We start from the raw sequence: 15,564 nt of genomic DNA, 5'->3' as shown, positions 1-15,564 counted from the left end.
CAGTTGTGAATGTGGGGCAAATTACTTAATCCGTTTGATTCTCCCTTCCCCTTATTTTTGAAAATAACACGGTTGTAAGGAACAAACATAATAAATGGAAACATCTAGCACTTTGCTAGTACAAACACGCTGCTCCAAAAAATGGTTGCTATGAAGATGACACCTTAAACACAGAGTCAAATAGCTAAATACATTAATCCTTGACAGAGTATGATGGGAACCATTGCCTAAGGCAGTGCAGTGCCTGTTAATCATGAAAGTGCATGTGAATCATCTGGTGATCTTTTTAAAATGCATGTTATACTTTAGTGGGTCAAAGGTGGGTATTGGGATTCTACATTTCTAACTAGCTCACTGATGATGCTGATGCTTCTGGTTCCCAGACCACCCTTTGGGTACCAGAGCCTACAGGATAAAGATAATCATTCCATCTCCTGAACATGGTTGGGTTCAAGGCACTGGTCAATGTAAGTGGTAGGTGGTCACACTATAGGGAATGGAGGTGAATCTGTCAACTGGTAGGACCCTCACCATGTCAGCAGAGACCTGCGTCCATGTACCACATAGGCAAAAGTAGGATTCTCTTCACCCCTGCACCTCCTACCCACACCTCTCAGTTTTATGATCTTCTTTGAAAAGGTTTTTCTTTTTTAAAGTTTTATTTCTTCTCAGAAATATTTTATTTTACCTGATTTCTGTTAACAAAAAATTTGAGAATCACACACTATATGACTTGTTGCAGAATCCTCATGCCTTTGGAATAGCCCAGCATGGTATGTATACTTAACTTACCTGATTGGATATTTCCCATTGGTCAGGGACTTAGCATGGACTCTTAGTAAACTTAACCCTCAGTTAACTCAAATCATTATGCAAAACCATATAAGATGTGGATACACTGGCATTTTTTTTCTCTTCTATTGCCACAAATTTCATGAGGACCAAGAGTAAAATGCATCATTTTGAAACAGGGTCATAAATTATATATATATCACTTAGAGGGTTTGCCTCACTGCAATTTCACAGCTCCAATTAAGATGGACTTCGGTGAAATTTAACAATAAGCATACATGGTAGCCAGTGCTGGCCAGCTGGAGTTAGCTTGCAAGGGAGGTGAAATATTCAACTACATACCCACTAAAAGAATACTACATTTGGATATCAAAATCTTTTTCCTAGACTAGAAAGAATGATTTTTTGAAAAAGATTTATTTATTTATTTGAGAGAGTGAGAGCATGCATGAGTGGGGGGAGGGCCAGAGGGAGAAGGAGAGAATCTCCAGCAGATTCCTCACTGAGTGGAAGAGGCAGACCCTGGACTTGTTCTCATGACCCTGAGATCCTGACCCTGAGATGATGACCTGAGCTGAAATAAAGAGAGGCTGAATCAACTAAGTCACTCAGATGCCCTTAGAAAGGATGATTTTCATCTAACCTCCTCATGCTTGTGGACAGGAGTTACAAAATATAGTCAAAAATCATACTGAAATAAAATTCCACATGCATGCTATACAAATCTCACTGGACTAACTATAGGATAATTCTACCCCATATCCCATGGAATTTAATGAAATGTCACTTTGGAGCAGAATCTGTCCTTCTTTGAAACTTGAGATTTATGAAAGAGGAAAACTTACCATGTGTAGATAATCTGTCCTCCAGGATAAGTATAGAGGATAATGTAGCAGTCACCACCATAGAATTCACCATATGAATTCTGGTCAATTTCGACCCTACCATTATTTTCTACACGCCAAATCTGAAAGGAATGGAATGTGTGTACCAAAATTAAAATTTTCTTGATCTAATAGTACTTTTCAGAAGGCAAAATATTAAAATTTTCTTGACCTAATAGTACTTTTCAGAAGTTAAAAAAACTTTTTTTAGACCTATTGTTATGTTAAACAATTTTTAAATTACTTTTCTAACTAGTTTTCAAATTAAGCAATGAGAAGAAATTTTATCAGTTTGACAATTTTGTTGACTGATTTTTTAGGTGCTTATATTTTTTGCATCCTCCATAGTACTTAGCTCAGTTCTGAGCCTATTAATACATACCTACTGTTCGATTGGTTAGTGAAAATAACATGAGACTTCAGTGGAATAATGAAGTAAAACATTCAGCCCAGAAATATATCCCTTGTATAAAATATTTCAATCCTCTGGGAGATAACTTGTTTGTTAAAAATTTTTTTTTCCCTGCGCTGTAAGGCATGAAACCAATATCTCCTCAGGCAACAGTGACAGATTGGGACCAAATAATCAATATGTCAATTGCCTGAATATTTTCAAGAGGTGCCATCCAGACATAAGACTGAAAAGATAAAAGTAGGCAGAACCAGTTTTTTTCTAGTTTCTCATCCTCATCACAGATTAAAAACACTCCAAGTTGGAGAGATGAGAGTTTTAGATGAACCAAGAAAGTAACAGGAGAGAGCCTGCCAGGCACTTTGTGTATGCAGGCCCCACTGGGGAGGGTGGAGGTAGAGGATATGCCCCTTGCTTTAAAATTTGGAGATGAACAAGTGGCAGTGCTTTCAGAGAGAAGCATGACATCCTGGTGAGCTGAGGAGAAACAGCAGCACTGCCAGGCTAAACCCAAAAAAATCTAGAGAACGTTTCCAGACTTCAGAAGTCCTGGGATGACTCAAGACATCTCAGAGACAATGTGACCTGACAAAGGAGACTGCAGGTGATGCTGGGGAACCAAATCTGAAACAAGGCTCTCTGGCTGTGCTGAGCTTAAGAAAAACATTATCTGAGTAGGAGACAGACCCAGACCAGAAGCTGATACCCCTCGGACAATGGCCATAAGAAGCATTTGTCCCTTGGCAGTTCCCACAACCCTTGGAGAGCTTAGATTCACACTGTGTGTCTTTGAAAAGAGGAAAAACTACTTCCTAAGTCTCTCAACCATATACCTTGCTCCAAACACTGTAGGAAGCCTTGGGAATACAACAATAAAATATTCAATCCCTGCCCTCAAGGAACTATCAAGAGGGCTAGGAAGAAAAATGATCAATTCTGCAATATTTTATGATGGGTTCTGTGAAAAATATTACTTATAGTTTGAGCACAGAGGAAGGCTGCTTCAGGGCAGAGGGAAGGCTTTTTAAAGAGATGCAGCTTGTGACTGAACGGAATTATGAAGGAGTACATGTGGAGACTTTAGCCAGAGGGAGAAGGGAGGGGTGGAGCCCTCAGGCAGTGGAAAGGTGAGACAGAGAGGAAAGCAAGGATCGAATTATGAAAGTTCTTGCAGGCCCAGATGAAGATCAATGTTCTCAGGAAGACTATGGAGAGCCATTAAAATATTTTATGAGAAGATGTGACATTACCCAGTTTTTATTAAGTGAGATTACTCCACAGTAGAGGGTGAAGAGAGTTGAATTAAGGAGAATTATAGGGTGTTATTAGCATTTTTTTGGCAAAAAAGGGGAATAATAAACAATTTGAATGCTCTAAAAATATCTGTGATTTTAGCACATACCCATTTTACTTTTGTGAATACCTGTAAGGTACAAGGAAAGGTCTAATAATGGTAGTTGCTACACTCAAAGCAATTTGCCCTGACTGGACAATCCCAGTTCCAGGAGCAGGAGCAATTCTGGACCAGGAAAAAGACAGCTGGGTTCCATATCACATCTCTGAGATGATAATGAAGTGATCTTGCACGAATCACCTAACTTCCTGGGATCTCAACATACACATTGTAAAGCAGGATTGAAGGTCAGCGAGTATCTTTTCTGGCTTTAAATTTCCTGATTTAATATATAGTCACTGACCATCTTCATTAACAAATAAAATTAACAAGTAAAAGTACAATGTTTGTAGTTCTCTGAAATTACATTTCCAGGTATACTGGTGTAAGTGGTCTTGATGAAAACAAACACACAGAAACAGAAACAGCCAAATACCTCCACTTTGCCGGAACCATCATCCACCATATTGTGCTGGGCAGCCATCTGTGGAGAAGTATGTAGTTTTGAGGCATCAAATGGAATTTGTTTTATTCGAGCCACTTTCTCGGTAACATACACTTTCCCAAAGCCATCACTCTGATCCTTCTCTCTCCAGTCCTTAAAGAACTGTTTGAAGATCGGTGTTTCCCCTCCTTCTGGAAGAACTTGAATCTAAAATTTAAAAAAATAATAATAATAATAATTACAAAAAGAAAATAGAGGAAAGTCATTCATCCAGTAGTGGAGAAAATACTAAGGAAATGAAAAGACTATCTTGGTTTCTGCAATGACCAATGGAAACTTAGAAGCTGGGATCCTTAAGTGAATGTAACATGGAAGGTTATCAGATATCAAGGTAAAACAGTCCAACGCTCCTTTCTGTCATAGCGAAAGTGAATGCACTGAATTTGGATGCTGGAAGAAAGAACAAAGTTCTCTCGTGTTACCATGACAGTCAAATATGTATGACTATTTTTCTCCATTGGGCTTATAAGAGGTCTGTAACCTGGAAGAAATGATCTCGTTATGTTCCTTGGGTCAGGACATAAAACTAAAGAGAAAGGATGAGGCTGAAAGACTCAGAAAAGGCGGAGTAAATAGGTGGCAGGTGTCTAAACTGATGTCGATGAAGCCAAATCTTAACTGGGAATTAGCCCATGTCTGGACAACTTGCTCTACGGACTAACTGGAAAGTCCTCTCAGTTCACCCAGCTGTGGTTGATTATCTTCACTGAAATGCTGTGGAGGAAGTAGATGGGGTCTTTTTTTCATCATGCAGGTCCACAGATGGTCTGATAGGTAGTTTCTGCAAAATTCCATCCTCACAAAATTCCAACCATTCCCTATGGTTCTAGGGACACAGGACACAATGCGACACACACATAAGGGAAGGAGGACTTCCATGCATATGTTACTTTGAACCAAATTCTCTCATGAGTTTTGTAGAGATATGATGAGTTCCCATATTTTTAATTTTTTACTAGCCAGCTCATTTGCACACATACCTGGGTATTGGTGGAATAATTCATCTGCTTTAGGAACTCTTCAGCTGTCTTCATTGCAGCCTTTCTCTCCTGGGGATTAGCATCTTTACCTAAAATGGAGGACAAATGAAAAAGACAGAATCTCAGAGAAGGAAGATATCATATGATTAAGAAATATTTGTGCACCAAGCAATGAACATAATTACAACTTAAATATAACAATGAGAATGGAAAAATTTCCTAGTATGTTAAATATAGTTAGTAATATAATGATCGCCTTATATAAAAAAGACTTTTTATATTGCCCTAATGCTTTCTTTAACACTATCATTCTTGACATGATACTAGTAGGAAGAAAATAGGGTTTTGATGTCTGCATTTTATATGCGCTATTTACAGATCAAGTCTCAAAAAGATAGTCTTTTTTTAAATCAGAAAATATGTTTTCTTTACCTTTCCAAAGAAATAGCTGTAAACCTGAAGCGCTGCTACAATGTCAATGACATTTTTTACCTTTCCATACGAAAACTTGTTTTGCAGCACCATGATCCAAAATAAAGCATTCTTCAGAAAGCAGCATTGCCATGGAGAAGGGGTTTTCTTCTGCAACCACAGTCACTCTCATGGATCCACTGGCATCTGAAACCTAATATAAAACCCATGAGCTTGTTTGCAGATAATAAAAATGTTCTAAAATTACATTATGGTGATGGTTGTACAACTCTGTAAACATAATAACAACCATCAGATTGTATGCTTTAAACGTGTATAGTATGTAAATTGTATCTCCACAAAGCTCTTTAAAAGAAAAAAAATAACAAAAATCCATGAGCCAAATTATACCCTAAAAGGTTTTTTAAAAGTTCTTTGGACAATCAATAAAACTAAAAAACAATATACAGAATGGGAGATGATATGTTTAGATGGCATATCTGATAAAGGGTGAGTATCCCAAATATATAAAGAACTTACGTAACTCAACACCAAAAGACCCCAAACAGCCCAATTAAAGATGGGCAAAAAAGACATGAACAGACGTTTGTCCAAAGAAGACATTCAGATGGCCAACAGACACATGAAAAGATGCTCATCATGCTTATTATCAGGGAAATGAAAATCAAAACCATAACGCAGTATCACTTAAACCTGTCAGATTGACTAAAATAAAAAGCACAAGAAACAACAAGTGATGGCAAAAATGAGGAGAAAAAGAAACCTTTCATGCACTGTTGGTGGCAATGCAAACTGGTACAGCCACTGTAGAAAACAGAATGGGGGTTCTTAAAAAAGTAAAAATAGAGCTACCATATGATCCAGTAATTCCACTACTGGGTATTTATTTACCCAAGAATATGAAAACACTAATTTTTCAAAGATTTTATTTATTTATTCATGAGAGACACAGAGAGAGAGGCAGAGACATAGGCAGAGGGAGAAGCAGGCTCCATACAGGGAGCCCGACGTGGGACTCGATCCCAGGCCTCCAGAATCACACCCTGGGACGAAGGCGGGGCTAAACCACCGAGTCACCCGGGCTGCCCAAAAACACTAATTTGAAAAGATCTATGCAGCTACATAGGTTTGTAACAGCGTCATCTACGATAGCCAAATTATGGAAACAGCCCAAGCATCCACTGACTGATAAATATAGAAAGAAGATATGGTATGTATATAAACAATATTCTCAGCCATAGAAAGAATGAAGTTTTGCCATTTGCAACAACAAGAATAGATCTAGACTTTAATGCTAAGTGAAATAAGTCAGTCAGAGAAAGACAAATACAATGTGATGCTACTCATATGTGGAATTTAGGAAACAAAACAAATGAACAAAGGAAAAAGAGAGAGAGAGAGAGAGAGAAACCAAGAAACAGATTCTTAACTATAGAGAATAAACTGATGGTTACCAGAGGGAAGGGGGGGGATGAGTGAAATGGGTGAAAGGGACTATGAGTACATTTATTACCATGAGCACTGAGTAATGTATAGAATTGTTGAATCACTATATTGTACACTTAAAACTAACATAACACCGTGGAATTTTTTTTTTAAGTCTTTTGGGGTAAAAGAACCATTAAAAAAAGGTTAAGCTTCAACACCAGACCTAAAGCATCAGAAAATAATCATAATAGTAATGGCTAAGGTTTGTAGAGATTTCTATATAATAGGCACCAAGTGATGAACTTTACATGATTACTAATTTTTAGAACAATCTTTTCAACTAGATAATAATCTTACACTCATTCTATATAATAAAAGCTAAAGCTTAAACATTTATTCATTCAACATTTACTGAGTGCCTACCATACACTAAGCACTATACTAAGAAGGCATTGGTACATTATAGTCTATGCTTATAGACTGTTTTCAAATTAAATCCTGTAATTTAAGTATATTTTGTGTAAGTTGTCGAAGTAGATTTCTTCTGTCACAAATAGTTACTTACTTAGACTCCTGAAGTTTGGAAATAACCACAGAACATTTATTTAGGGGCACCTAGGTGGCTCAGTCTATTAAGCATTTACCTTTGGCTTAGGTCATGATCTCAGGGTCTTGAGATCAGGCCCTTTTTCCAGTTCCCTGTTTAGCAGGGAGTCTGCTTCTCCCTCTCCCTCTGCCCCTGCCTGTGTGCTCTCTGTCTCAAACAAACAAATAAAATCCTAAAAATAAAAATTAAAAAGTACATTTTTTTAAAAGCTGGAGGTGGTCTTGCAAAATTGAAAGTGATATTAATGCCCAGGTTAGAATTCACTGTTTTTCAAAGGCCAGCTTGTTAGTTACCTGGTACTTGATAAATATGCAGACTCCAGGGCTCTCCCAAGATTAGTGGTTGTTTTTCAGCATTGTGGTGGGGTTTGAATCCTGGTATTTTTTTGTTTTTTTTTTGTTGTTGTTGTTGTTTTTTAGAAATTGCCTAGGTGACTCTGCTTCCCAGCTATGTTCTGCAATCCCAAATTACAGTACTTTCAGACAGATTTTGGATTTTACATATAAGCAATACATTATATATCCACTAGAGGGAGCAATGATTCAGGATTAACATTTTCACATTTTAAAATATTTTAGTTCATAATGCTCTCCAAGAGGAAGGATGGTTTTATTTGATGATGTGGCATAAAAGATATTTAAGCTGTTGAAAGGGGATTTTGTAAGCAGTAGTGAAAAAAAAAAAGTGCCATTAAGACTTTACTTTCAGGGCAGCCCGGGTGGCTTAGGGGTTTAGCGCTGCCTTCAGCCCAGGGTGTGATCTTGGAGACTCAAGATCGAGTCCGTTGCCGGGCTCCCTGCATGGAGCCTGCTTCTCCCTCTGCCTGTCTCTGCTCCACCCCCCTTTCTACTATTAATTAATTAATTGAGAGAGAGAGAGCACACGCACTGGGGTTGGGGCAAAGGGAAAGGAAAGGCAAAGGCTAAGCAGACTGTGCCCCAACACTCGGAGATCCAGACCTGAGTGGAAACCAAGAGTCCCAGGCTCAACTGATTGAGCCATTGAGGTGACCCGTGAAGTCTTTAGAATAACAATTGCTGTGTGACTTATATTAAAATCATCAGTATTTAGCAGAAGTGGTGACTACATGTTCCTTTGCCCTCTAGGAAGAAAATAATAGACTTCCCCTTTACAAAATGCAAGTTATTAGACACATTTGATCTTCATTCAGATCAGTTTCTGAGCTAGAAGTTCCCTTAAAGAAGAGCATATGTAACTCCTTCCAGTGATGACTGATGACTACTTAGTTCTGCAAAGAGATTAATGGTCTGTTCTAAATCATGTGCTTGGAAAGTTACAAGGGGTGGGAACTCTTGAAGAATCCCATTTGAGCAGTCTCTTCAAATGGTATATCTGTAGCTTCTGTTACTTTCACCAGCAATAAAATTATAAAATCATGGAGTCATAAGGAACCTAAAAAAAATCTCATGTAATCTTTTTTTTTTTTTTTTTTTTTTCAGATAAAAAAAACTGAGATCCAGCATGGTCATATCTTGCCCAAGGTCATCTAGTGGGTGATCACCACAAGGTCTCCAATGCCCAGGATAGGGCTGTTTTTACCCTGTTTCCTCCCAGCTGTTTGATTTGATAGCTTTGCCCTCCTGTAACATTAAAATAATGTGAAGATTTTATAGTTTATCACAATTTTATAAGAAAAAGTTTCCCAAGTATTTTTATTCCATGAAGGAAACATTTTATTGAATGTCATATATATCAAAACATATTGTTGCAAACTATCACACAACCCTATTTAATTTTATTTAAGTTGTAGCAATCATTTCACTTATTATTTGACATTTTTAAGAAAAGTAAGTAACAAAAAGAGGAATTTTAATAAGCACACTAGAGCAAAGAATGGATTCTGCCTACATACTTCTCTTTGAGAGCAACAAGAATTATCAGCTGTAGCAGAGTCCTTTCCATAACAGGCCTCTGGGCTACATCCAGTCTAGTAAAAACAACAGAACTCACTAACAGTGAACTTACCATGTAGAGTTTGGCCATTTTCCTGTTAGTTATGTCTGCTACGATGTCGTCATCATCGTCTCCATCCCTGAGCTCAGGCTTTGTCCCTAAAACCTAGAAAAAAGTGACCAGATAAAAAGATAAAGATCTCTCATTAAAGGACGCAGGGTTTAGCTTTTTTTTTTTTTTTTTTTTTTTTTAAGTAAACTATCTTATATTTCTAAAGACACAGATTATAAAATATTTGCAGTTAAAACGACCAGGCTCAAACATTTCTCACCAATCATACCACACTGGCCTTTTCCCAAGGATCAAATGAATCAGTTGCATTAAGTAAACAAACACTGAATTTGCCATGATGTGAACTTCCAAGAAAGTAAAATCCTACACTTTGAAAGCACAGGTGTTCATATTATTTTAGACTAGTAGGAATCAATTAAAATATGATTTCTAAATTCACTTCCATAACAGAATTTCTTCTTGTGACCTCCACTTCTAGAAGTAATCTATAGGTTTAATTGCAAAAACTTGTATCAAATTACTATTTGAGGGTAGAGTACCGTTATCATTAGATAAAGGACAAATTCTTGACTACACAATGCTATTTCCTGCTACATATATGGCATAGTTTCTGGAGCATAAGAGATACTCAATAAGTGATTGTCAAATAATAAACGAACGTATTTATTCTCTGAATATATGATATAATCCAAATGTTCAAGTATATAAGGCATTATTAGAAAGCACATTTGAATCTGCTTTGATTTTCTACTCACTACAATCACAAAAATATAGGTATACAAAGCAACCTAACTGATTAAATTAATTGACACAAATATAATATGTCAAGGACAGGAAAAAAATATAAACTTACTCTAAATAATGTGACTTTTAGAACAACATAAGCATAATTCAAGTTTAGAACATGCAAAGAAGATATTCATTTAGATTCAATAAATATTTCATATACATTTCATATACAATATTTCATATACAAACACCTGCATAATGTGTTTTATTTCACTACAATACATTGTGTGAAAATACATACTGCCAAATACCAGGCAACAATAAAAATGTATATAAATTCTAATCCTTGTTCAAGTATGGACACTGCCTCCAGTTTAGAAACACATTACAGAAGCTATTTTCTCTGGGAACATGCAGATCTTTCTGTTGACACAGTGATCAATAAAACATTTTAATTATTGTATATATCAAATGATGATGATACAGTTTTTCTTTTTTGCTAAAAGTAGGATCAAGACAAAAATTAAAACACTTGCAAAGGTGCTTTTTTTTTAAACAACTTTACTGTGCTAGAAGTTTGCATGTCTTCTAAGAGCAGGAACAGGCTCCTTATGCACCCTTTCGTGATTCAGCTTCAACCAGGATAGTAGTTTGGAATCAACAATTTGGGTTGAGGACACATCTAATACTTGGAAGTTTCCCAGTGGGCCAAGTGAGTCTGAGATTTGGGACACACTCTAACTTTTAATTTTCAGACAACAATTCCCATATGAGCCAAGGATCTTAATTAGCCTCTCAAAGGATTGTAGCATAGTTGGGAGTTGAACCCGTGGGATTTACCAGAAACAGGCTTAACTGCACGGTAGGGGAATGATGTACATTGTCAGGTATTGCCAAGAATCATTTTAAAGTTCAGTTGAGGGATCCCTGGGTGGCGCAGCGGTTTGGCGCCTGCCTTTGGCCCAGGGCGCGATCCTGGAGACCCGGGATCAAATCCCACGTCGGGCTCCCGGTGCATGGAGCCTGCTTCTCCCTCTGCCTGTGTCTCTGCCTCTCTCTCTCTCTCTCTCTCTCTCTCTCTCTCCGTGTGTGACTATCATAAATAAATAAAAATTAAAAAAAATAAAGTTCAGTTGAACAACTAAGCATTTACCAAATACCTCTCTGGGGTATGAGTAAACAAATGAGTTTCTAACCACCTTCCCAGACCTTAAGGATACTATATCTTGCCTGGAAAGAGAAAAATAATTAAACATGTTCTCTTTATCAACTAAGCTATATATTTTGATCCTTGAAATAAACTATAAATACAGCTTTTTTTTATAAGTAGGATAATGCCTAAATTTAAAACATTCATTTTAAGTTTCTCAAGTGATTATCATGAACTTATATGATCCTTGGTGGATAAAAAAACATATATTTTGACAATATAAAGAGGAAAGGAAACAGAGAAGTCTTATCTGAGAATGTTTCTTAAAAATTTCTTCTATTGTCCTAGCCAAGACCTGTCACTCAAGCTTGGAGCCTCCCTGCCCCTCCCCTTCCTTCAATTATTTTCTGTAAATTTCCACTTAAAAGTATCATCATCCTTTAAAATGCTCCAGACTGAACTTAGCTTTCTTTAAAAAAAAAAAAAAAAAAAAGATTCTATTCATTTATTCGAGAGACACAGAAAGAAAGAGAGAGAGAGGCAGAGACACAGGCAGAGGGAGAAAGAGGCTCCATGCAGGGAGCCTGACGTGGGACTCGATCCAGGGTCCCCAGGATCACGCCCTGGGCTGAAGGCAAGCGCTAAACTGCTGAGCCACCCAGGGATCCCTGAACTTAGCTTTCCACAAAACTCACCATTCGCAATCCTCCATTTGTGTCAGTGAATCTCTATTCTATTCACCTGGACTTAAAATCAGGAGGTTAATTTTGGATACTTCCTGTCCTCCATATTGATCTCTTACCCTCATAGTCATTCCATTCTACTTCTTTATCATAATGTTTAGAGTCACCTTATTCCCATCTTAGCAAAGTCCCTCACCACCTGAGTCAATTGATGGGTTGCACCTACTCCTGTCAGTTCCTTCCTGCCCTCAGGGCTCACCTCATTTTTTTTTCATCCAGAAAGTTATCCTGTACCCTGGATGGGAGGCCCCTTATTTCACTTTGCTCCTAAGTTTCAAAAATATGACTTCAAGGATCCCTGGGTGGCTCAGTGGCTTAGTGCCTGCCTTTGGCCCAGGGCGTGATCCTGGAGTCCTGGGATTGAGTCCCATGTCGGGGTCCTTGCATGGAGGCCGCATCTCCCTCCCACCCCCCTCTCTGTCTGTCTCTCATGAATAAATAAAATCTTTAAAAAAAATTATGACTCCAGATAAAGGTTTCTATCTTAAATCTGCACCGGTGATTCTTAAAGTTCAATGCAGTCAAGCAATATGTGGGTAACCTGATAAAATAAACAATCTCAACTGCCAGCCATTAGGTCAGGAGGTTTGGGGTGAGGCCCCAGAATCTACACTCCAGATGATGCCAAACTGGCTGCCAAAACTCTGTCTGGATTCCAAAGCCCCCTCAGAGACTGGATGTTACCTACACTGCATTATTTCTCAGCATTCTCTGCCCTCTCTCCTTCTCTCACCAAACTGATATTTTCAGCATCCCTGGTGGGAACCACATACTTTCCTTCCCCAGAGCTTTACCGAATGCTGTGTGTAACTTCAACCTGGGTTGACTGCAGGTGGTAGAAGCAAAAACTGAACAATTATCCTTTGGCTGGTTCAGCCAATTATAATTAGCACAGTAATAGTTATTGAATTATTGCCTATTGAATGTCTACTATGAGTTACACACTGTATCAGGAGTTTGGGACACATACTATTTTATCTTTATGAGGGATTCCATAAGCTAGATACTGTTATCCTCATTTTACAGAAAAAGTCACTGATGCTTAAAGAGGTAAAGTGATCGTCTCACAGAACTGCTAAATATTGAGGCTTAAATTCTGTCAGAGATCCCTTTAATGCCATAATTTCAATAACTTTAATTTTTTTTTTAAGAGAGCCAAGAGAGAATGGAAAGCATGGAGGGAGGGGTAGAAGGAGAAAGAGAATCTTAAGCAGGATCCACTCCCATCACGGAGCCCAATGCAGGGCTCAATCTCATGACCCTGAGAGATCATGACCTAAGCCGAAATCATGACCTGAGCCAAAATCAAGAGTTGGGTGCCTAACCAACTAAGCCACCCAGGCTCCCCTTACTAGTTATCTCATTAATGAATGACCTTAAATCAAATCTTTTTTTTTTAAAGATTTTATTTATTTATTCATGAGAAACAGAGAAAGAGGCAGATACATAGGCAGAGGGAGAAGCAGACTCCCTGTGGAGAACCTGATGTGGGACTCAATCCCAGGACCCCAGGATCACGCCCTGAGCGGAAGGCAGGCACTCAACCACTGAGCCACCCAGGCATCCCTAAATAAAATCTTTGATGTGGGTTAGTTTATATTTGTGTGAAACTCATGATTTTATTTGTTTGAAACTATCCTTTAATACCTAGTACCCTTCCTATCTAAACCACATGTATTGAAACTTGTTGATATTTATTACCTTTTATTGTGTATTACATGTCTTCAGCTAATGCTTCTCAAGTGCTACTATGTGCCATGCCAGGGACTTTATAAATTTTGTTTAAAATATGCTTACAGGAGCACCTAGGTAGCTCATTGGGTTAAGTGTCCAACTCTTGCTTTCAGCTCAGGTAATGATCTCAGGGTTGTGAGACCGAGTGCAAGTCGGGCTTCACACTGAGTGTGAGGCCAGCTTAGGATTTTCCTCTCTCCCTCTGCCCCTCCCTCCACTCTTGTGTGCTCGCTTGCTCTCTCTCAAAAAAAAAAAAAAAAAATTAAAATAAATTAAAAAACAAAAGATGCTTATATACCCCTACTTACCAGACACCAGTCTATGAACATTAGATTTAACAAGCCATTTCATCTTCACATCAACTGGGCAGTTATTATATCATTTGATGCTTCAAGAAACAGACTAAGTAACTTGTCCACAGTCATGCAGCTTACAACAAAGGACAGAGTCAGGATTTGAACTCTGGCTCCAGAGCGTATGCTCTTAACTAACATGCTGTGCTGCCTCTGTAGCCACTTCAAAAGGGTCTTCACATTTAGTTGTGCAGGCCTGGTCTCTAGCGATAAAACAGAATTGTTTCATAGCAGAGATATGTACAGGGACCACTCTTAGTTCTCTCTTTCTGCTTAGAGCAATACTAGCATGTCTACTGTGCGGCACATATGCTAGTTCATCTGGTGACCATGCTCTGCCCCCCTCCCTCCACAGCTGTCTCATTTCTCTCCAAATCCTCTCTCTACTCCCCTTCTTATCGGTTCTGCCCATGCTGTGGGCATGGAAGGCTGGCAGAGGGAAGTTCTTGTGTCACATCACGGGGCTGTGTGAGCAAACAGCTCTTCAAACAAGATAGGACAGTATTCAATAACATGAAAGAGCTACCAGGAATGTAAAATAAAACAACACTTCTTTACCCATGAAATTGTTAAAAGTTAGGAGGCAACTTATAACATCTGATGTTGGGAAAGCTTCTGTATTCAACCAACCACTCTGGTGAGAAGGCAAATTCTGGAAAGTGCCTAGAAGTAGGTAATAGAAACTCAAGAAACAGACCAATTATTTAACCCAATAATTCTATTCTGGTAGTTTATTCTAAGGAAATAATTAAAATACATGAAAGAATCAACCTAAAAATACATCACAGCATTTTACATATTAAAAAACAAACCAGGGCAGTCCTGGTGGCCCAGCGGTTTAGTGCCACCTTCAGCCCAGGGCATGATCCTGGAGACCTGGAGACCCGGGATCAAGTCCCATATCAGGCTCCCTGCATGGAGTCTGCTTCTCCCTCTGCCTGTGTCTCTGCCTCTCTCTCTCTCTGTGTCTCTCATGAATAAATAAATAAAATCTTTTTTAAAAAAATAATAAAATAAAAAATAAAAAACAAACCACATAAATGCCTAACATGAAAGGGATTGATTAAATAAATTAGGGTGTATCAACAGAATGGAAAACTATAGAGACATTAAAATATTATAAAAATCATGTGATGGTCAAGAAATGTTCAGAATAATATAAATTTAGCTTGCAAAGCATTATCTACAATATGAAATCTTTCTTGTGAAAGCACAGAAATACATACATGAAAACGAAGATCAGGAAAAATTTAGTTACTTTTTTCCTAAAAGGTGGGACTTGAGGATATATTTTGTCTCTACTATGACTACGTATATTATGTAAAATTTCAATAATAAGCAGATATTTGTCTTTAATAAATACAACTGCAAAAGCTTTTATTAAACAAAAAATACTGACATCTTGTTTTTGTATTTATTTTCTCTCCCCATGGAAG

The 15,564-nt window shown here is 37.9% G+C and overlaps 1 protein-coding gene and 1 long non-coding RNA gene across 2 annotated transcripts in view; one reads left to right on the top strand and one right to left on the bottom strand.

The window, feature by feature from the left end:
* Window positions 1–9,051, top strand: part of LOC119867091 — a 59,201-nt gene extending 50,150 nt beyond the window's left edge. Inside the window, exon 5 of the long non-coding RNA XR_005369476.1 lies at window positions 8,894–9,051. This is a non-coding gene — a long non-coding RNA (uncharacterized LOC119867091). The remainder of the gene's footprint in view (window positions 1–8,893) is intronic.
* SCIN (scinderin) overlaps window positions 1–15,564 on the bottom strand; it is a 77,671-nt gene that overhangs the window by 21,026 nt on the left and 41,081 nt on the right. Inside the window, exons 5-9 of the mRNA XM_038556959.1 lie at window positions 9,420–9,512; window positions 5,459–5,591; window positions 4,967–5,055; window positions 3,918–4,133; window positions 1,638–1,759 (exon numbers count right to left, since the gene is read on the bottom strand). Of these exons, the coding sequence (XP_038412887.1) occupies window positions 1,638–1,759; window positions 3,918–4,133; window positions 4,967–5,055; window positions 5,459–5,591; window positions 9,420–9,512 (653 nt within the window). The remainder of the gene's footprint in view (window positions 1–1,637; window positions 1,760–3,917; window positions 4,134–4,966; window positions 5,056–5,458; window positions 5,592–9,419; window positions 9,513–15,564) is intronic.

The sequence above is a fragment of the Canis lupus genome, chromosome 14 (genome assembly GCF_011100685.1).
Source record: "Canis lupus familiaris isolate Mischka breed German Shepherd chromosome 14, alternate assembly UU_Cfam_GSD_1.0, whole genome shotgun sequence".
NCBI lineage: Eukaryota > Metazoa > Chordata > Mammalia > Carnivora > Canidae > Canis > Canis lupus.
This window is presented reverse-complemented; position numbering and strand designations above follow the sequence as displayed.